Genomic DNA, 22570 nt, shown 5'->3' on the forward strand with positions numbered 1-22570 from the left:
GTGAGTCGTGATCCCCATATGCCCGGGTTAATTACTCCCATGTCACTGCCAAGGTGAGCGGGCAGGGTACACTATGAAGCCATTTCATAGGTTTCACTAACAAGTTAGGGCCACTAGGTTTCCTTGGTAGGCAGATGTAGGAACCCCCCTTTCCTATGGCACATATCCATCGTGGCTATACTCATAGGAACAGAGGCAGCCCTATACCCAACGTGGCAAGCCCCATTTGTGCCAAAAAGGTAACCTCTAACTAGCTAGAAAAGGTCCTATTACTGAGCAAAAGTCAGAGCCATATGACTCTCCCGGTTGCACTGTCAGTCCCAGCTTTTGCCGACAGATAAGTCCTTATGGAGGGCTGGGAGTAACATGATCAAGAGTCATTTGCACTTTCGCCCTGTGGAACAGTTGTTATAAATCATGTTAAACTCTTAGTTCCATAGAGTCATTCATCATCATGTAGATCAAGTTCAGTTAGAGCACTAGCAATCTACCCATATGCATTTAACCCATAGGAGACAAGGAGCAGGATAAACAATCACTAGGATGTCCTTACGGGTATCAAAATTAGACACATGCAAATGAGTAATTGATTAAAGTGAAATATGACATCAAGGTAGGCCCATGCTATACTTGCCTTGGTTCACAAACTCTTGCTGGTCCTACTGGTCGTCGAAGAATTCTTGGTCTCCAACGTTCTCCTCACCGTCTGAACGCGACCAACACGACAACATACAACATTCCAAAAGCATTCATGCAAGGCAAACATTCCTATCATTAGAACAGTACACCAACAGTATTGAAAACAAAATAAAATGTTTGTAAAAATAATCTACGTCTCGCTATGATCACGTTAACACGAAGTTCACGAAAAACGGAGCTAAAATGCGAAAGTTATGATTTAAACGGGATTTCCTATAGCAATATATTTAATTAAATTTAACCAAGAAATTAAAATGTTCCAAACTTGACTAACAGTGGTTCTAACATGTAGATTATGGAATTATGAAGCTAACGCGATTTGAATGGATCAATTCGGAGCTAAAACAATAATTTTATAAGCAAAACAGTTCAAATGGTATTTCTGTAAATATTGAAAACATATTTTAGACTTAAGCAGTGAAGTTTACGTTTTCAAAACGAGAATGCGTAATAAAGGAAATGCGCTTTGGCTGCGGGTTCTATTAGATGAAAACCGAGGGTTTCTTTTGAAAAAAACCCGCGAAGAGGTATCGGATGTTCTCGGCCGTTGGATTAGAAATGAGCGGCCAGGAATGGATCCGGGGGAGAGAGAAGAAGGTGGCTGGCCGGAACAGTGATGCCGGCGGCAAAGCACCATTGCCGGCAGCATGGAGGTCACCGGAGCGCGTGGCCAGAGGCCTATGGGCCACGGTTCAGAAAACCGGAGGCACCGGGAGTTAGCTGGGGTGAAGGGGGTCACAGCCAGGCCTAAGCGGCGGCCGGAGGAGTGAGCCGAGGCCGCGGACGCCATGGCCGGCGGCCAAAAGCCTCGGAGCTCGCTGCTACAGCGCTAGGAACCATCTAACGCCAAAGAAAAAGGCCGGGGAGAAAGAGGAGAGCGAGGGGATTCTCACCGCGGGGAAAAACGAGGACGGGGAGGCTCGGAGAAGGCGGCGATGTAGACGGCGAGGATGGTGGCCGGTAGAGCTGCTCCATGCACGGTTGCTGGGGCTTCCGAGGCGTGAGCGAGCGAAAACAGCGCGGGGAACAGCAGGGGGCACGCGTGGGGGCTCGGCTCCTATTTATCAAGGCCGAGGAGTGGGGGGGGGATGCTCCCACGATGCAAGGAGCGTGGGCGGTGGTTGCTCAGACGCTGGGCGCGGGCGGTTCCGAGCCGCGCGGGGAAGGGGACGGCGCTAACATGTGGGGCCGGGCGGTCAGTGGCTGTGGGTGCTAGGAAGGCCGAGGAAGGCGCGGCGGCGGTTGCGCGCGTCAAGCTGGGCTGGTGGCTGGCGCTGGGCCGCGCAGCGCGCAAGGGGGAGGCGAGTTGGGCTGCGGGAGGGAGCTGGGCCAGCAGAAGGAAGGCCTGCGGGCCGAAATGAAGAAGGGAGGGGGAAAAATGAATTTTGCATTTTTTTTTCTTTTTCCACATGGATTTCCAAAAGCATTTTTAAATAAGTTTTGAATTCATTTGAAATTTGAATCATGATCATTCATCACAAAATTAGATATGCAGCAGCATGAATGCATCAAAAAGTTTCTAACCTTATTTTTAAATTTTAATTCCACAAAATTTATTATTTTCCTATATTTTAATGCACACATATTTGCATAAATAAATCATATTTACTAATTTTAAAAGAATGTCATTTTTAGGGTGTTACAATTCTACCCCCCTTAAGATGAATCTCGTCCTCGACATTCGGGTGATTGCTTACTCAAACAGTTGGGGATAAGTCTTTCTCAGATCCTCTTCTCTTTCCCAAGTAGCCTCATCCTCTATATATCGATTCCACTGCACCTTGCACATCTTTATAGTTCAGCTTCTTGTAACTCTTTCGGCAGTTTCCAAAATCTTTATCGGATACTCTTCATAAGTAAGATCTTCCTTGACAGCAAGTTCTTCCAAAGGAATTTGCTCTTCTGGTACGCTCAAACAGTTCTTCAATTGGGAAACATGGAACACGTCGTGCACACCTGACAAACTCTCAGGCAGTTCCAACTGATAAGCTACTTCTCCTCGTCTCTCTAGGATCTTAAAAGGTCCAATATACCTTGGTGCTAATTTTCCCTTCATATTGAATCTTCTCACGCTTCTCATTGGTGACACCTTCAAGTACACATAATCACCAACTTCGAAAGTCAGCTCTCTTCTGCGAGTATCAGCGTAACTCTTCTGTCGGGACTGAGCCACTCTCAAATTGTCTCTAATCATTCTCACTTGTTCTTCCGCGTCTCTAAGGACATCGGGTCCAAACACTTGAGTTTCTCCAGTCTGATTCTAGAACAAAGGCGTTCTACATTTACATCCATACAACGCCTCGAAAGGTGCCATCTTGAGACTCTTCTGATAACTGTTGTTGTACGAGAACTCTGCGTATGGCAGACTCTTATCCCAACTATCACCATACTGTAATGCACAAGCTCTCAACATTTCTTCCAAAATCTGGTTGATCCTTTCAGTCTGTCCATCAGTTTGCGGGTGGTAAGCAGAACTGAAATTCAACTTTGTCCCCAAAGATCTATGTACTTTATGCTAGAATTGCGATGTAAACTGAGTGCCTCTATCCGACACAATTTTCTTGGGAACACCATGTAAGCACACTATTCTTTCCATGTACAACTCTGCTAGTCTTGCACCCGTATAGGTAGTCTTGACTGGTAAAAAGTGGGCAACCTTGGTGAGTCGATCCACTATTACCCATATTGAATCATAGCCTCTTTGAGTGCGGGGCAATCCTACGATAAAGTCTATACCAACTTCTTCCTATTTCCATTCAGGAATTTTCATTGGTTGTAGTAACCCTACAGGTCTTTGATGCTCAGCTTTCACTCTTTGACAAGTGTCACACAAAGCCACATATTCTGCCACATCTCTCTTCAAACCATACCACCAATACTTCTCCTTGAGATCCAAATACATCTTAGTACTTCCGGGATGTATAGAATAAGCAGACTCATGGGCCTCTTGCAGAATCGCATCACGGATAGCCTTCACTTTAGGTACACATATCCTTTTTCCGAACCAAAGAGTGCCATTCTCATCCATTCTAAATCCGGGTGCCTTTCCAAGCACTACATTCTCTGCTATCTCCTTAAGTTTTTCATCCTCCAATTGACCTTTGCGTATCTCTTGTTCCAAAGTAGGCTCAATCACCAATTCCATTGCATTAGTGACAAAACTCAAGTTGAGATACTCCATTTCAGCACACAACTCTATTGACATAGATGTCATCTGAAGTCCATTGGCATAGCTCTTTCTGCTAAGTGCATCCGCTACAACGTTTGCCTTTCTCGGGTGATAATGCACTTCCAAATCATAGTCTTTGATCAATTCTAACCAACGACGTTGTCTTAGATTCAGATATGATTGGGTAAAGATATACTTCAAACTCTTATGATCAGTATAGATATCACTCTTATGTCCAATTAGATAATGTCTCCAGATCTTCAAAGCATGAACCACAGCTGCCAATTCCAAGTCATGAGTAGGATAATTCAACTCATGCTTCCTTAGTTGTCTAGATGCATATGCAACCACTCTTCCTTCTTGCATGAGCACACATCCAAGGCCCAAACGGGATGCATCACAATATATAGAGAAGTTCTTGCTTAAATCGGGCAAAATTAATACTGGAGCTGTAGTCAATCTCTTCTTTAGCTCTTCAAAGTTTGCCTGGCATTTATCCGACCATACATACTTAGCATTCTTTTCCAACAGAGCTGTCATGGGCTTGGCTAGCTTGGAAAAACCTTCAATGAACCTTCTGTAGTATCCAGCCAATCCCAAAAAGCTACGAATCTCACTTACAGTTGTTGGTGGTTTCCAATTTAGTACATCTTGCACTTTGCCTAGATCCACTGCTATTCCACCATTGGAGACAACATGACCTTGAAAAGAGACTTCCTTCAACCAAAACTCACACTTGCTCCGCTTAGCGTACAACTTATGCTCTCTAAGCTTTTGCAAGATCAACCTTATATGTTCAGCATGTTCTTCTTCAGTCTTGGAGAATATTAGTATGTCATCTGTGAATACCACCACAAATTTATCCAGAAACTCCATGAACACCTTATTCATCAGATACATGAAGTATGCACGTGCATTGGTCAATCCAAAAGACATAACGGTGTACTCATATAATCCATACCGTGTAGTGAATGCTGTCTTGGGTATGTCTAAGTTTCGAATCTTAAGTTGATGATACCCTGAGCAGAGATCAATCTTGGAGAACACATGGGCTCCTCTCAACTGATCAAACAAATCATCAATCCTAGGCAAAGGGTATTTATTCTTGATTGTCACCTCATTAAGTGAGCGGTAATCCACACACATCCGTTGACTACCATCCTTCTTATCCACAAAGATCACAGGTGCCCCCCATGGGGAAGAACTGGGGCGTATGAAACCTTTTTCTTGCAACTCTTTTAGTTGTTTCTTAAGCTCTTCTAATTCATTAACTCCCATTCTATATGGACGTTTAGCTATTGGTGCAGTTCCAGATAATAATTCAATAATGAATTCAATGTCTCGGTCAGTGGCATACCTGGCAAGTCATCAGGGAAGACATCCGGGAACTCCTCCACGACACGATCTTATTCATTGACTTCACCACCTAGCTGGTTCACTGTGGCTGTAGGCTGGGCTTGCACTACCACTTCTACACAGATTCTATCTCCATTGAGTGATGTCACAACCACAGATTTCTCCTGACACTGAATCACTGCCCAGTGTTGTTTCATCCAATCCATTCCCAGAATAAGATCAATTCCCGCTGTTCTCAACACAATAGGCTTCACTTTGAAGTCTACCCCCCTTAAGGAAATGCTAGTTGAGGGGCTCCAATAAGAAGCGGGCATACTACCTCCCGGGGGATTTACTAGTATGGGGTTTTTCATGGCACACAAAGGTATGCTATGCATTCTAACAAAAGCTTGGGAGATAAAAGAATGCGAAGCACCAGAATCAAAAAGTACGGTAGCAGAGATAGAGTTGACGCTGAACGTACCCAACATGACCTCAGGCGTCTCCTGAGCTACATCAGATGACACATAATTCACCTTCGCAGTGTGAGGTGGTCGGGCGTTGAACTTCTGATTGCTGGTCTGGTTTTGAGGTGCTTGTTGGTTCTGCTTCTTAGGACACTAATGAGCATAGTGACCTACTTCTCCGCATCGGTAGCAGGCATTGGGATTGTTGGGTGCACCACTCTTCACAGGAGCATTGTTGGGCACTCCCTGGCGTGTTGCAGGATTGCTGGTATGTTGCGGGGGACGCTGATTTCCAAACTGTTGCTGGTACTGAGGGCGTTGCTGGAACTGGTTCCGCTGAGGATACTGACCACAGTTTCCCTGGTGAGTTGGTCCTTGATTCCTCTGCTAGAAACCTTGTTGGGGATAAGCACGGGGGCGAGTGTTGCTTCCAGAAGCTTGCCCTTGGAGCCTTCTCTTCTTAGCTTCCATCTCCTTGCATTTATCGTCAATCACGATAGCGCAATTCACCAAAAACTGGAAGTTAGGGTAGGTATTAGACATCAGCTGGAGCTGCAATCCATCATAGAGTCCCTTGAGGAAACGGCGTTGCTTATCCTTGTTATCCGCTACATCATTTGGAGCATAGCATATTAGTTGTGCAAACTTGTCCTGATACTCCGCCATAGTCATTGATCCTTGCTTGAGAGATCTGAATTCTTCCTGCTTCAGTTCCACTAGTCCATCGGGAATATGGTATGACCGGAAATTGTCCTTGAATTCTTGCCAAGTGATAGCAGGAGCATTGTTGGGACGTCCAAACTGGAATGATTCCCACCAATCCTGAGCAGCTCCTTGGAGTTGCCCAGAAGCGTACAACACCTTCTCAAGGTCGTTGCATTGTGCTATGTTCAGTTGTTTCTCCACAACACGCAACCAATCATCTGCCTCCATAGGGTCTGAGGCATGGGTGAACACCGGTGGTCGACCTTTCATAAACTCTCCACGCTTATCTCTGACCTGAACAGGCGGTGGTCCTCTTGCAGGTTCATTGTCCAAGCGCTGCATCATCGCTTGCATCAGCTGCGCTTGCATTCCCAATATCTATTCCATGGTCACAGGTGGCGGTGGTGGTGGATTTATGAGAGCATCACATCCACGACCATGCCCTCTACCCCTTCCTCCTCTTGCGGCCATCTATTTTCCAACAAATGTGCAAAATTTAGAGATTTTCTAATTATAGAGAGCTTACAAAAGATAAGAAACAATGCTGAGAATTTTCTGGACAAGATTCAAATTCAGTAGTTCAGTAAAACTGTTTTAACTCGAGTTTCAGAGATCCAACAGAGGTGGACCAAGATTTGTTAGAAAGCTTAGGAGATCAGCTACAACTTTTATTTAGATCACCTTTACAGATTCTGACACACACATGGTCAAAAGTAGAGCTAAACCGAAACTGTTCTGGGTTCCAGACAGCGCAGGAATATCAACTTGTGTCAGCTAGATCTCACAAACCTGAATAGCTATTGACGTGATTCTAGAGACATTTGAAAGATACAGAAGTCTAGTTATCTCCACAAAAATTTCAGAATTTTTGAGAGCCCAGATTTCGAGATATCAGATAAAGAACACAGGCTGCTCCAGAAATCAGCACAGCAGAGATAAGATAAAGCAAAACATCTGCATTAAGATTTCATTCTAAACTTAAAGTTCCAATCTAAGGAAGTTGTGGACATGCCCACAAACTTCCAGCAATCAAGCAAATACCAAATCAACCAAGTTCACAAATTAAACATCTAATCAACCAAGTTCACAAGACCAAACAAGACTAAATAAGAAATACGAACTAACGACGAGGTAATCTAGATCAAGGCACCTAACACCTATGGAGCTGTGTCAATCATGGTGAAGGACCGGTGCTTCTTCTTGTAGATCGAAGGCTGCCCAAGTTGTGCTCGAAGTTCATCCACTTGCTTCTGAAGGCGTCTCTGAGCCCTCTGAGATGCACGCAGTTCTCCTTTGACTTCCTCATCCACTCTCTGCATAGCGTGGACATGCTGCACCGTTGCTTCCAGAGTTGGGTCATTCTCTGGTGGAGCCAAAACCTGCCAAACACCCTCATGATCATTTCGAGGAAGGAACCTGAAGCGATCCTCCCTCATGGCCTCAAAGCAACGACCATGGTAGTGGATGTAGGCGTTCTGTGCTGCATCCTCCATGCCATCCAAGCCATGGGCTCTCCTGGCAGGGGCACAATGGACAGTCTCCACCTCATGTCCATTCTTGATATCGTTCCAAGCGGTGACCACCAGCTCTACCTTCCAGAAGGTAGCCTCCAATGGGTGCTGGTACTCGGCGCAGTGGTAGCTGATGGAGGCGTGCAAGTCGGGGTAGTAGTCGTCCAGCACATGAGTGAGGAGGGTGTGGTAGTAGGCTGTCTCTGGGGCTGGCTTGAAGTAGTACTTGCACTTCCAGCCAATCTCCTCATCCACCACGGGGACAGCTGGAGAGGGTGCAGGTGTAGGGGAAGTAGCCGTCGACTCCTCAGGTGTAGCTACGACAGGATAGACCGACGCGGCGACTGGAGTAGGAGCAGGTGTAGGCATCGGGGTAGCCATCTCCTCGTCGTCGGAGATGATCACAATCTCCCTCTCCGCCTGTGGGACACGCGGGGTGAACAAGGCACGATAGCCGGCGGTGCTGAGGCGAGCAGTCTTCGGATTATGAGACATCTATAGATTTAAAGTGAGATAGAATTAGAATCAACAATTTTAAATAATAGATTAGGGTATGAAAAGCATAAATGTTTTAATAAAATAACAAGAATAAAATAGTAAGCAAGAAACCAAGGGAGCAAAGATACTAAAACGACCATTTTCTAACTAGGCTTGCGTCCTACAGTCAACCTGGCTTTGATACCAATTTGTCACACCCAATTTTAAGGATAAAATTGAATGCACGAAACTTATGTGTGCCTAGGGATCAATCATACACACAAGCTGACAAATTACATAATGTATCATCACGGTGTTCGTACATCAGATCCATAATATAACTTAGTCTTACATTACACAGCGGAATACAAAAAAGATAATAAACACTCGTGGGCTTCATCATAGGGAAGGTCAACTGGTTGACCACAAGCCTAAAAATCCTCCAAGAATTCCTCATACCCGTTGTCATCTGTTACCCATCCGGGATTTTTATCCAAATAAAGAAAATAAACAAGTGTAAGTACATCCCGTACTTAACAAGCTAACATGGGGTTATGAAGCTCAAAAAGGGTTGACTCTGGTTTACTGCAGTTAGCATTTTTAGTACGACAAGCTTTTATTATCAGATATTATCAATTTATGCTTAAGCCCCCATTTAATCCCATAAGAACATGTATTAGGGTAAAGTGTATCGTATAACATCATAGAACACCTTAAATGATCATCATCAAGTATCCAGTTATTCTGTGAGTTTTCCGGGCTGCTCGTGACCGTGAGCACGGCTGTTATAACAGTTTGTTACCCTCTGTAGAGGTGGTGCACATTCACCGCGAGTCGTGATCCCCATATGCCCGGGTTAATTCCTCCCATGTCACTGCCAAGGTGAGCGGGCAGGGTACACTATGAAGCCATTTCATAGGTTTCACTAACAAGTTAGGGCCGCTAGGTTTCCTTGGCAGGCAGATGTAGGAACCCCCCTTTCCTATGGCACATATCCATCGCGGCTATACTCATAGGAACAGAGGCAGCCCTATACCCAACGTGGCAAGCCCCATTTGCGCCAAAAAGGTAACCTCTAACTAGCTCGAAAAGGTCCTATTACTGAGCTAAAGTTAGAGCCATATGACTCTCCCGGTTGCACTATTAGTCCTAGCTTTTGCCGACAGATAAGTCCTTATGGAGGGCTGGGAGCAACATGATCAAGAGTCATTTGCACTTTCGCCCTATGGAACAGTTGTTATAAATCATGTTAAACTCTTAGTTCCATAGAGTCATTCATCATCATGTAGATCAAGTTCAGTTAGAGCACTAGCAATCTACCCATATGCATTTAACCCATAGGAGACAAGGAACATGATAAACAATCACTAGGATGTCCTTACGGGTATCAAAATTAGACACATGCAAATGAGTAATTGATTAAAGTGAAATAGGACATCAAGGTAGGCCCATGCTATACTTGCCTTGGTTCACAAACTCTTGCTGGTCCTGCTGGTCGTCAAAGAATTCTTGGTCTCCAACGTTCTCCTCACCGTCTGAACGTGACCAACACGACAACATACAACATTCCAAAAGCATTCATGCAAGGCAAACATTCCTATCATTAGAACAGTACACCAATAGTATTGAAAACAAGATAAAATGTTTTTAAAAATAATCTACGTCTCGCTACGATCACGTCAACGCGAAGTTCACGAAAAACGGAGCTAAAATGCGAAAGTTATGATTTAAACAAGATTTCCTATAGCAATATATTTAATTAAATCTAACCAGGAAATTAAAATGTTCCAAACTTGACTAACAGTGGTTCTAAAATGTAGATTATGGAATTACGAAGCTAACGCGACTTGAATGGATCAATTCAGAGCTAAAACGACAATTTTATAAGCAAAACAGTTCAAATGGCATTTCTGTAAATATTGAAAACGTATTTTAGACTTAAGCAGTGAAGTTTACGTTTTCAAAACGAGAATGCGTAATAAAGGAAATGTGCTTTGGCTGCGGGTTCTATTAGATGAAAACCGAGGGTTTCTTTAGAAAAAAAACCCGCGAAGGGGTATCGGATGTTCTCGGCCATTGGATTAGAAATGAGCGGCCAGGAATGGATCCGGGGGAGAGAAGAAGGTGGCCGGTCGGAACAGTGATGCCGGTGGCAAAGCACCATTGCCAGCGGCATGGTGGTCACCGGAGCGCGTAGCCAGAGGCCTATGGGCCATGGTTCGGAAAACCGGAGGCACCGGGAGTTAGCTGGGGTGAAGGGGGTCACGGCCAGGCCTAAGCGGCGGCCGGAGGAGTGAGCCGAGGCGGCGGATGCCATGGCCGGCGGCCAAAAGCCTCGGAGCTCGTGGCTACAACGCTAGGAACCATCTAACGCCAAAGAAAAAGGCCGGGGAGAAAGAGGAGAGCGAGGGGATTCTCACCGCGGGGAAAAACGAGGACGGGGAGGCTCGGAGAAGGCGGCGACGCGGACGACGAGGACGGTGGCCGGCGGAGCTCCTCCATGCAGGGTTGCTGGGGCTTTCGAGGCGTGAGCGAGCAAAAACGGCGTGGGGAACAGCAGGGGGCGCGCGGGGGGGATCGGCTCCTATTTATCAAGGCCGAGGAGCGGGGGAGGACGCTCCCACGACACATGGAGCGTGGGCGGCGGTTGCTCAGACACCGGGCGCGGGCGGTTTTGAGCCGCGCAGGGAAGGGGACGGCGCTGACATGCGGGGCCGGGCGGTCAGTGGCTGCGGGCGCGCGGAAGGCCGAGGAAGGCGCGGCGACAGTTGCGCGTGTCAAGCTAGGCTAGCGCGGCTTGCTGGGCCGAGCGAGGCACGCGGCTGGGCTGGCGGTTGGCGCTGGGCCACGCAGCGCGCAAGGGGGAGGCGTGTTGGGCTGCGGGAGGGAGCTGGGCCAGCAGAAGGAAGGCCTACGGGCCGAAATGAAGAAGGGAGGGGGGAAAAATGAATTTTGTATTTTTTTTCTTTTTCCACATGGATTTCCAAAAGTATTTTTAAATAAGTTTGGAATTCATTTGAAATTTGAATCATGATCATTCATCACAAAATTAGATATGCAGCAGCATGTATGCATCAAAAAGTTTCTAACCTTATTTTTAAATTTTAATTCCACAAAATTTATTATTTTCCTATATTTTAATGCACACATATTTGCATAAATAAATCATATTTACTAATTTTAAAAGAATGTCATTTTTAGGGTGTTACAGAGGCCAACACTGCTCGGGTGTGGCTGGCTGAATCTGATGCCATGGTGGTGGGTAAGATGAACTCCAAGAAAACTCTTCTTCTAATTTTCATTGTCTTTATCTTGATTGCTCTTTTGTTTCTGTGATCGCCAGCCCTGATGGTGCAGTTGGAGTCCCTCTGACTGGCGGTGAACGTGGCTACGATGGCCGTCAACGCTTGGGTCCTCTCATCAACGCCTGCCTCCATGATGTCCTGGCCTATGTCCAGGAGATTGCCCTTCATGGCGTCCGTCGTGGTGCATCAGTGGCGCTGGCCACGGCGTAGGTCCAGACCAGGTACGAGCTCCACACCATTAAGACCGGTTTCCGATGGGCAATGGCCCCGAGGAGCACGAGGAGTTGATCGATGACTTCATCGATGCGGTGGAGGCCATCGTGGACATCACATCTGCTCAGGATGTGATAAACAATGTCTTCGATTAGTTTGTGTTTAGGGCAAACTAATCGATGAATAAAATCTTTTATTTTTCTATGATCGTATCTTAGTGTACTTTCTGCAACGCCTTTGTATACATCATAATTGTATCTGTGTTTGTTTTTGTTCTATAGGTGATACATCTCGCATCGGCTTTTCCTTTTGGGGTAATTTTGAGCTAAAGGCGATTCCCTTCTGTATAGGACAACAAACACTTGTTCTGAAATTCTTCTATAGCTTTACCGATGACATCCTTATCTTCATCGGTAGGTCTTCATAAGGCACCATGAGAATGTCACTGTTGTTGTAAGTTGCCATGACGATTGTGGTGTCCCACCGGGCATGCCAGAACGTGTGTCGGCACAAAAATGTGTCAATGCACCTAGCACACAGCAAGCCGGAAGGATCTGCTTGATGGAGCAAGGCTAGAGATCCGCTTGACTTCAACGCAGGACCAGTTGACCCTACGAATTCATCCCGAGGGCGTGCCAGTCAATTTGACCTGCAATTGACAAAGAGATAAAGTTTATCAGTAATTTAAGGTGGAACATGCCAGTCTTGCCTAGACAGTTCCAAGTGTGCCGCTTCGGGAGCAGCCAGAAAGAAAAAATCAAATAAACAACCGATGCGAGAAGAAATCAACTGTTAAGGACTATAAAGCTCGTGGGTCGTGATTGATTTTACACTAACGAATACAATGCACCTAGATACAAATAACATCATCAGCTAGCTAATGTAATTGGTGTAAAGCACTAAGCCGATGAGTTTAAAGAGGAAGGATATAACATGCGAACAAATTGACTGTCTTGTACAAATGGATGTACAAACGCTCTAAATCTAATCTATTACCATCAACAGTGAGGTTCGACTGGATTGTTGCGGCTATGATGATAACAACAAACTAAAGCCAGAGAATCCATAAAACCATCTATACGTCGACTGGTTTCTGAAGGACATGCTATATGTGTGAAAGCACAAGCGAACCAGCTGAAATAGCCGATTCAGGTAGAAGAAGGATCGTAGCATGAGAACAATCAACTATTTAATGCAAACAGATTTATAAACTCATCAAATCTAACCTATTATCTTTAACAGTGGGGTTTGACCGGATCGATGGTAGCCATAATAAAGACAACAGATTAAACTGTTAAAGCAAACAAATCCATTCACATTTAACAAAATCATGAAGACACACTATGAGCGTTAAAGTATGAGCAATCGGCTATTTAGCCAACGCAGGCATAGCAAACAGCCAAGGTCACGCCTGGTTGAAAGCAAGTCTACTAGGTAGCATCCTCCGATCTAAAGTGCCATCAGTGAGGATCGATCGGATCGTTATAGCCATAATAGTGATCTATAGATCATATTTAACTAGCTAGTATACCTTCCCAAGATCAGACATGCCTTGACCGCTTACTATGCACGATCAAGATCAAAGTAGAACAGCCGATGAAATGTAATCCGTTGTTTAAAGTAAGAATGGTCGCAATGTAACAAAATAAACGAGGGACTAAAAGGATGTGAGGCTGATCTAGATCGATCTTAATCGGGCAGGTTGATATTACTGAAACTAATGATAATGAGAACATAAGCAAAATTGGTAACTTAATGAATCTACCCAAAGGATGCCACCCTTAGGTAGAGCCGATAACTTAACCTTGATCTAATTCTAGCAGTGGAGGTCGAACTTAACTGATGCAGCCGTACTTGAACTAGATAAGAATCGATAACTAGATTATACTAGAGCTCGTAGTGGAGGTCAAACTTAACCGATACAGCTTTACAAACAGAAGTATAAGCCATGACGGTACTTACAGACAAGCCGGAGGTCGGCTAGATGGATGCAGCCCTGCTTGTTAAAGAACTCGCTGAGATCTACACTACTCCTACTCCTAAGGGTTGGCATAAAGCCGAAAAAAGTAATTGGTATTGATTGATTGGATTCCTTTTTACAATAGCCGAGGTCTAATATTTATACCTGGAACCTAAGCATTAATCCTACTCAAGTACGACTCATTACAATCTTTGGTATAAGAGAAAACATTCCTAACTTAAGATAACTTGGACCCTAATCTTTCCCTTTTTATCGAGTCCGACATCTCTTTCCCGACGCCAACCGTAGCTCATTGGCGTTATCTGTTGATGTCATTCGAAGAGAGCCGATCCCAGTACCGCACCTGAAGTAGCTGATATCGATCCTTATGCAATCAATTCCTTGATGACACAATCTTGGAAGCTTCGAGTTCCCATGTTCTTCTTCCCAAATTTTGGTGTAAACAAGGGGTGCTCCACCAAATCCAAGTTTGGTGGAGTTGGAGAAAATTACCCACCATACCACTCGTTACACAGAAAAATGGTATGATTCTTTTTCTTTCTGTCTCTTCTTCCTCCCGATCTCTGTCTTGAAGAACACATCGAGCAGCCATGCCGGCCACACCACACCCCACCGGCCAGCTGTCCCACCCTCGCCGGCTACTGACACCCTATGGCCGCGCCCACCAATTGGGGCCACATTGGACAAGGTTGAGACCGCTAACCGATGCCATGCCCACCGGTCAGTACCATGCCTATAGGGCGGTGCCAGGGCTACTGTGGCCGCACCTACCCACCGTCAAGAACACCGGCCACGCAGTTCCACCGGTCGCGAGCTCTTCCTCCTCTGCCCTGTTGTGTTGCACGGTACGGAGAAGAAAGAGATGGAGAGCTCTGATGCATGGGGCCATACTAGTTGTGAGACAGAGAGGGAGGTGTTGTTGTACCAAATGCTTTTAGCAAATATCAGATCCATGATGGAGCTCTATCAAACAAGCCCTAAATCTTTATTTTTTGTCGATCTGGATTTCATGGAGTTGTGGTGTTTACGAAAAAAATTTGTAGAGTGGGGATGTTTTTTGCAGATTTGAAAGTGATCGAGCTCTTCTTGGCCTTAGATATGGATATCCAGCCTAGATATGGATGTCTCGTGGGATTCAAGCATTAACTCTCATAATCTCAGATTGTTAATTAATTTCATACTTAACCCTGTTTTTTATAAACATTTTACTTTTTTATAGACACTACTATAATAAAACTTAACCATGGCGTTTCGCAAAGGGGCTCGGAGGCGAGCAGGCATTTCAACTGCCTCGGTTAATGCCTAGCATTAACCGAGGCGGTCATTTTTTATTAACTGAGGCAGTCATAGTTAGCTTGTCACACCCAATTTTAAGGATAAAAATGGGATGCATAATCTTATGTGCGCCCAGAGATCAGTTACACACATAAGCCGACAAATTATTAATAGTATTGTCACAAGTGTTTATTACATCACAAATAATATGACAGAGTCTTCACATAAATGTAGCGGGAGTATAAAGAAAAATTGTTCGTGGAAGCTCCATATCATAGGGACGTCAACAGGTTGACCACAAGTCTAGTAATCCTGTGAGGGGTATGCCCCCGGATACCCATGGCAGACCACATGGGCTGCGCTCCCAGGGGCGGCCCAGCCCACAAGATGAAGCCATGATCACAAGAGAAGATATCCTGAAGATACTATGAGATCTGTTAGGATACGTACGATCCCATGATTCCTGTAATATGTTATTACTTTCCGGTTATCTCCTAGATCTATTCGACTTGTAACCCTACCCCCCGGACTATATAAGGTGGGCAGGGACCCCTCCAAACACACGCAATATCATACAATAGCCAATACAATCCAATAGATCATAGGAGTAGGGTATTATGTCACACCGACGACCCGAACCTATCTAACTCTTGTGTCTCTGTTGCCTCCTTATTCTCGATTACACGCATCTCTGCCGATCAATCTACCTTTGTGGGACACCCCTTGGAGGACTGCAGATGATATTCTATCGACAGTTGGCGCGCCAGGTAGGGGTGTGCATGCTGTTTCCATGTCGAACAAGATGGTATGTTTTGCAGGCTCTTTATCCCTCCCATAGCCCAGCCAGATCTTCACAGTCGAATCAAACTAGTGGATCATCAACGCTAACGGAGTCAGAGAGCTCATCGAGCCGGTGCAGATCAATACTACGCCGATCACCCCAACACCTACGACTGCAGATCCGATCTCAGAACCACCTTCGAGGTTGCTTTCGCTGACAATTCGCTGCCCATTCCCCTGCTACCCATGGTAATCTGCAGGCATCACAAGGATCCATCAAACAAAGGAAATTACTTCAGCAGTAACTCCGACCAAGAAGTACTCACCTTTCAGCTCCTCGGCCAGCTTCTCCGCTTGTCTAGTTGCTTTCTTCTCCTCCTCCTGGAGTTGACCGATGACTTGGTGCAACTGACCAAGCACCACGTCTTGCTCTACAATCATAATGGTCGTTAGCAACAATATGACTGTTCAACAATGCAAAGCAAATTCTCTGATACGCCATACCTTTTTCTCTGCTCAGAGACATTTCTAAGCTGCTCGGATTTGCGTTCTAGCAGCTTGGAAAGACTTGTCGGCTGCTCGGAGCTGCCCCGCAACTGCTCAAACACAGTCGTCAGCTGCTCGAATAGGATGCCCTTCTGGTATTCCAGATCCCACATGTTGGATTCGGCAAGATCATGCTCACGCTGGGCCTTCTGGACATTTTTCTCCATAAGCTTCACCCCCTCCTTCAGTTTTTTGTTCTCCTCGGTGAGGGGCTCCATCCTCTTGATCAGCTATCACCGTTGTTTAGTAGTTCATGCTATGCCCTACAAAAGAAACAAGATTATGAAGAACTCCAGTCTCTGACAACACAGACAGACATTGCCGACGCAATACTAACATTGATCTGCTTCATCGCCGTGGAAAGGGTGGACTCTAGCCTTCTAGCTTCCCTGGTGGTGTCCTCTTCTTCCACCACAACTTTATCACCCCACTTGCGGAGGATCCAGATGGCTTGAGGGTGAGCTTCCTCACGCTCAATCTCTTCCACTTTGTCCTCCTCCACAGCTAGGGACACCACCAGGGGGCTCGGTGGTCGCATAGCGTGTACGACCATGCCCTCCGATGCCAAAGGGAGCATTGTCTGCTCCTCTGGCACCACTGGCTTCTCTGCTCCAGACTCCGGTGCGACATTGGCAACTCTAGCTTCTGCCTCCAAAGACCCGGTGGCTCTCATCATTGCCTCGGGCACCGCCGCTAGCTCGTCCACCATCAACGCCAACTGTTCTCTATCGCCAAGTTCATCAGCAGCGGTAGTTGACTTCTTCGCAGGCCACCAACCACTCGAGGACTCCGGGACGGGGTCTGTTGGCGTTGCTTCTGCACTAGGACCAGCCCCTAGCTGCTCGCCGGTCGGGATGGATAGATTCAAATCCTCTATATGCTTCGCTCTGCATCAGATTGGCTCGTTAATCGCCAAAAGAGATAAAGATATGATAGCAAAATAAGTCCAAGGCAAGGATACTTACATGTCGGCCTCTTGGTACACTTTTTTGAACTAGCAATGCCTACCCGAGCCCCCAAGTGTGTCTCATGGCCTTCACCGTCGGCCTCTCTTCCGCTTGTTGCTCGGGGACTCCCTTCGCCTGCTGCTCGAGGACTTCCTCCGCTCCCTTCGATTGTACCTCCGCGCGCGTGTTGCATGGAGGCGCTTTAGTGCTCGGAGAGGGACCTACTAGAGCCCTGACATCATCTGACCACTCGGACATCACCGCAATCTGTGTCCAAGTGATCTGGTCACTACCAAGAGAGATGCCGCTCAGCTAGCAGGGAGTAGCACCTGCTGTCTTCCTCTTCTTTCGGGCTGGCTCATCTGCCGCTGCCCTCTTCCCCTAGACTTTCTCCAAAACCAGGGCGGGACTCTCAGTCCGACCAACATTCGTGCCTCTGGACTCCGACGAGGTGCTAATAGCACCTTCCTCAGGCTGAGTTGTTGGTTGAGCGTCCACTGCCTTTAGCCAATCACTCCTTGGCATGCCTGAGAAGTACACTGCTCATTCATGCGAATGAATCTTTCCACAAGTGAATCAGTTCACTGCTCGGTAACGCAATAGGATAAAAAGGATCAAGAACAAACAAGTGAGACTTTTACCTGAGGAGGCAGGTTCGTGCAGTTAAAGGCTCTTGTCTGTCCTGACATGCTGAATGAGGCATTTGGAGCAAAAAGCCCTACGGCCCGCTCTAGCACATCATCCTTTGATAGCCTCTTTGACCTCTCCTTGGTGCCATCGTTGTCCCCCTTGAAGTTAAAGCCCACGTGGGCCCTCTCCTTGCAGGGCCGAACATGGTGCACCATGAAGCTCACCGCCACCAATCCGTCATTCATCTTCATGCCCTTTATCAGGCTGAGGAGCTCCCTCACCTGCTCCATGTCAGAACTACTCGGCCTCTCCGACCAGCTCCTCTGGTTCTCCAGAACGTGGTCGACATCACAGCAGATGGCGTGATGGCTCTGCTTCATGTAGAACCACCTGGCATTCCACCCCTTTAGTGAGGTGTTCAACGGTACAGTGATGTACTCGCCTGCCATTCTATCATGGAGTTGAAGATAAACACCGCCGACCACCTTAGAACCGCCACCACCCTTCTTCTTTAGCCAGAATAGATGACGGAAGAGGTTGAAGTGGGGAAGAACTCCGAGATATGCCTCATAGAAATAGATAAACATAGAGATGTGCAAGATGGTGTTTGGGTGGAGGTTGCACAGACTAACTCTCTAGAACTCCAGCAGATCCCTCAAGAAAGGATGAATGGGAAATCCTAACCGCACCAAAAATAATCTTCAAAAACTACTACTTTGTCGGTATGAGGCATCGGGAAGGGCTCACCGCTGGCTGGCCGCCATCCGGCGGTGACACGGTTAGAAAGAACGCCCGCCTCCACCATCCTATTGATCTCCGCCTCCCCCATGTTCGATGGCACCCACTCATTGGCATGGCTGGCTCTGGCGGTCGCCTTCTTCATGTTTCCAGCTCCCCTCTTCGGCTCCATCTCTCAGATCTAGTTTGGGATTGGTGGTGAAAGCTCATGTGAATATGAATCTGGAAGCACGAGGGCTGAGGAGGAAGACAAAGGGGCAAAGTGGCAAAGGTGGGAGCACGGAATGCGGCAACACAGTTATAAAGCACTCCCCCACCTTTCGCATTCAAGGGTTTTTGGGAAACCACTCCACGATTTGTGCCTCTCAGAATTCTCTACAACAGCGTGGTGGGCCGTTACCTGGGCTTTCGCGCAACTACGGCACGTATCGCCATAATTTGTTACTGCTCACTGAATATTTCTCGACTTCTCCGCCATCTGTTATGGCTCAGTAATTACTATTGTACAGCCATTACTCTAGTTTTTTCTCTGCGATTTGATTTCTCCAACGTTTCCATTTTAGGCTCGGGGACTGCATCATTAGTACGACTTGGTTCCTCGCCACACTAGGGACTTTCTTCTGTTTACTGTTGTTTCTGACCCTGACACCACATGACCACATCACCTACTGTCAGGCTCGGGGACTAAGTGGGCACACTTCACCTTGCGGTGAATGTGCTTTTCTCATTTCGGGGCTACTCCCAGGGACTAGCTGCCTGCTTAGCTAGTCTTTTGCTATTCTTCTACTTTGGACCCTGACACCATGTGACCACGTCACCTACTGTTAGGCTCGGGTAAAAAGTGGCACACTTCACCTTGCGGTGAATGTGCTTTTCTCATTTCAGGGGTACACCTGGGGACTGGCTTCCTGCTCGGCTGGTCTTCTGCTATTCTTCTACTTTGGACCTTGGCACCATGTGACTACGTCACCTACTATCAGTCTCGGGGACTAAGTGGGCACACTTCACCTTATAGTGAGTGTATTTGCTTTAATCTAGAAGACTCCGCACCTCCTGAAGTCAAAGAAGACTATCTCCCTTTCTCATGGTCGGACTCTAAGTGGGCACACTTGGTCCACTACAAGGAAATTTTCGATTTTGAACTTGAGCTCCTTACATCCTTATGGAAAGTTTAACTTCGGATACATTGCTCAGCGGCGGTTCACACTGCTCGGCGACAGTTCATAGCTGCTCGGCGATGGTTCACAACTGCTCGACAACACATCACGGTGGTCGGACCATGAGTTTGACTACTTGGCTTTATTCACACCTGCTCGGACAAGCTCAAGACGGCGTTGCACAACAGATACAAGGCGCTCGGGGACTAGCTATGAGGGGTATGACTTCGGATACCCATGGTAGACCACATGGGCTGCGCTCCTAGGGGCAACCTAGCCCACAAGACAAAGCCTTGCGGGGCACGACGCTGCTTGGCGTCTCTCACAATACACCGGGAAGATATCCTGAAGATACTATGAGATCTGTTAGGATACGTATGATCCCATGATTCCTATAATCTGCTATTACTTTCTGGTTATCTCCTAGATCTAACCAACTTGTAACCCTGCCCCCCGGACTATATAAGGCGGGCAGGGACCCCCTCCAAACACATGCAATATTATACGATAGCCAATACAATCCAACAGACCACAAGAGTAAGGTATTACGTCGCGCCGACGTCCCGAACCTGTCTAACTCTTGTGTCTCTGTTGCCTTCTTGTTCTCGATTACACGCATCTCTGCCAATCAATCTACCTTCATGATGTACCCCTCGGAGGACTGATAATGATATTCTATCGACAAATCCTCAGGAAAGTCGTCATTACCATAGCCATCTGTTACCCATCTAGGATTTTTATCCAAATAATGAAAATAAACAAGCGTAAGTATGTGTCGTACACAACAAGTGTAACATTGGGTTCATGAGGCTCAAAAGGCTTGACACAGGTTTAACAGCATTCAGCTTTTAATTGTCACAATTTTAGCATAAGTGTAGCAACAAGTTGTTTTACTCCCATAGTAAACACATGATCAATGTAAACAAGAATAATGAATAGCATAAATGGATAATTCTTAGTGATCATCTATTCCATAAGGGTCCAAGGCCACTCGTGACCATGAGCATGGCTGATATACTAGTTTTACACTCTGCAGAGATTGTACACTTTCACTGTGAGTCGTGATACCCATATGCCCAGGTTAATTACTCCCAAAACACTTCTAAGGTGAGCAGGCAGGGTTCACTATGAAGCCTTTCAAAAGTTCGTCTAACAAGTTAGGGCCATTAGATTCACTCAGCAAACAGATATAGGAACCTCCCTATCAAATGGCACAATTCCATCACGGCTATACACATAAGAGTAGAGGTTGTCCTATACCCGATTCGGCAAGCCATTCTTATGCCATAAAGGTAACCTCTAACAAGCTAGAAAAGGTCCTCATACTGAGCTAAAGCTAAAGCCATGTAGCCCTCACAGCTGTACTATAAGTCTCGGATGTTCGCTTATAGATAAGTCCTTAGGGAGAGGAATCTGAAGCATTTAGAAAGTAGCTAAATACTCCAGCCCCCTGTTTCCAAGTTGCTAAAAAGTCATGTTTTAATGTTTATTGCATATACCATTAGTCAAGTTACAAGATCATGGTTTAGTTGAGCACTAGCAAAGCTACCCAATGCATATCCCATAAGAGACAAGGTATAAGTTCAATCCTAGGGAATCCCTATCAAGGTGACACATGCAATATGAATTAAATATATTAAAGTTGATAGGAAACAAGGATAATCTCATGCTATACTTTCCTTGAACAAAGTGTTCCTGCTAATCCTGCTCATCAAAGAAGTACTCATGATCACCCATGAATTGCTCACCGTCTATACTCGATAACCACAACAACATACAAGCATCCAGAAGCAATCATGCATAGCAAACAATGACTATAGATTACAATAGTACACCAACAGCATAAAATCAAGATGAAAAGTTTGTAAAATGAATCTACGTCTCGCGATGAACACACAAATGCGAAGATCACAAAAATCAGAACTAAAACAGAAAAGTTACGAATTAAACAAGATCTCCTTTAATAAAATAAAAGATTAAATCTAACCTCAAATTTTAAAAGTTGAAAACATACTTAACAGTAGTATGAACATGTAGATTATGCAATTACGAATCTAACGCAACTTGAACGGACCAAATCAGAGTTAAAACAAATATTTTATGGCTAAAACAAGATTAGTGGCATTTTTGAAAATAAACAGAACTCAATTTTGATAAAAAAAATAAATAAAATCAGATTTTGAATTCAGGCCAGGGACTGTGGATGGAATATTCTAGAAAATGGGGGTCTCTTTAGCAAAAAGGCTAGCGAAGGTGTATCGCGTGATACCGGCCGTTGGATCAAGATCGGATGGCACAAAATAGATCGGATGAAAAAAAACACCGCCGTGTCGGTGCCGAGCTCTAACGGCGGTGCCAGGGCCACAGCGAGCGGTGCACATGGAATATGGCCTACGGACCATGGCTGGATGAACCGAGGACACCTAGTATAGTAGAACCGACCAATTTATAAGAGCAGAAGTATAATGACAACCCGCAAGCGGTCGCACTGTCATGCTTGAGCCCATATAAACCTATTAGTCCATCGAGTACCGCGAAGGCTCTCGATTAACCATCAACATATAACCAAGATCATACATGATTCAACATACATGTCACACATCACATATAGTTCACAAATATAGTTCATGCATCA

The 22570-nt window shown here is 45.9% G+C and overlaps 1 protein-coding gene across 1 annotated transcript in view; it reads right to left on the reverse strand.

Moving 5' to 3' along the window:
* LOC136486680 (polyubiquitin-like) overlaps positions 1-22570 on the reverse strand; it is a 352654-nt gene that overhangs the window by 282514 nt on the left and 47570 nt on the right. Inside the window, exon 2 of the mRNA XM_066483643.1 lies at positions 9337-9345. Coding sequence (XP_066339740.1) covers positions 9337-9345 — 9 coding nt within the window. The remainder of the gene's footprint in view (positions 1-9336; positions 9346-22570) is intronic.

This window comes from Miscanthus floridulus, chromosome 10 (genome assembly GCF_019320115.1).
Source record: "Miscanthus floridulus cultivar M001 chromosome 10, ASM1932011v1, whole genome shotgun sequence".
Taxonomy (NCBI): Eukaryota; Viridiplantae; Streptophyta; class Magnoliopsida; order Poales; family Poaceae; genus Miscanthus; species Miscanthus floridulus.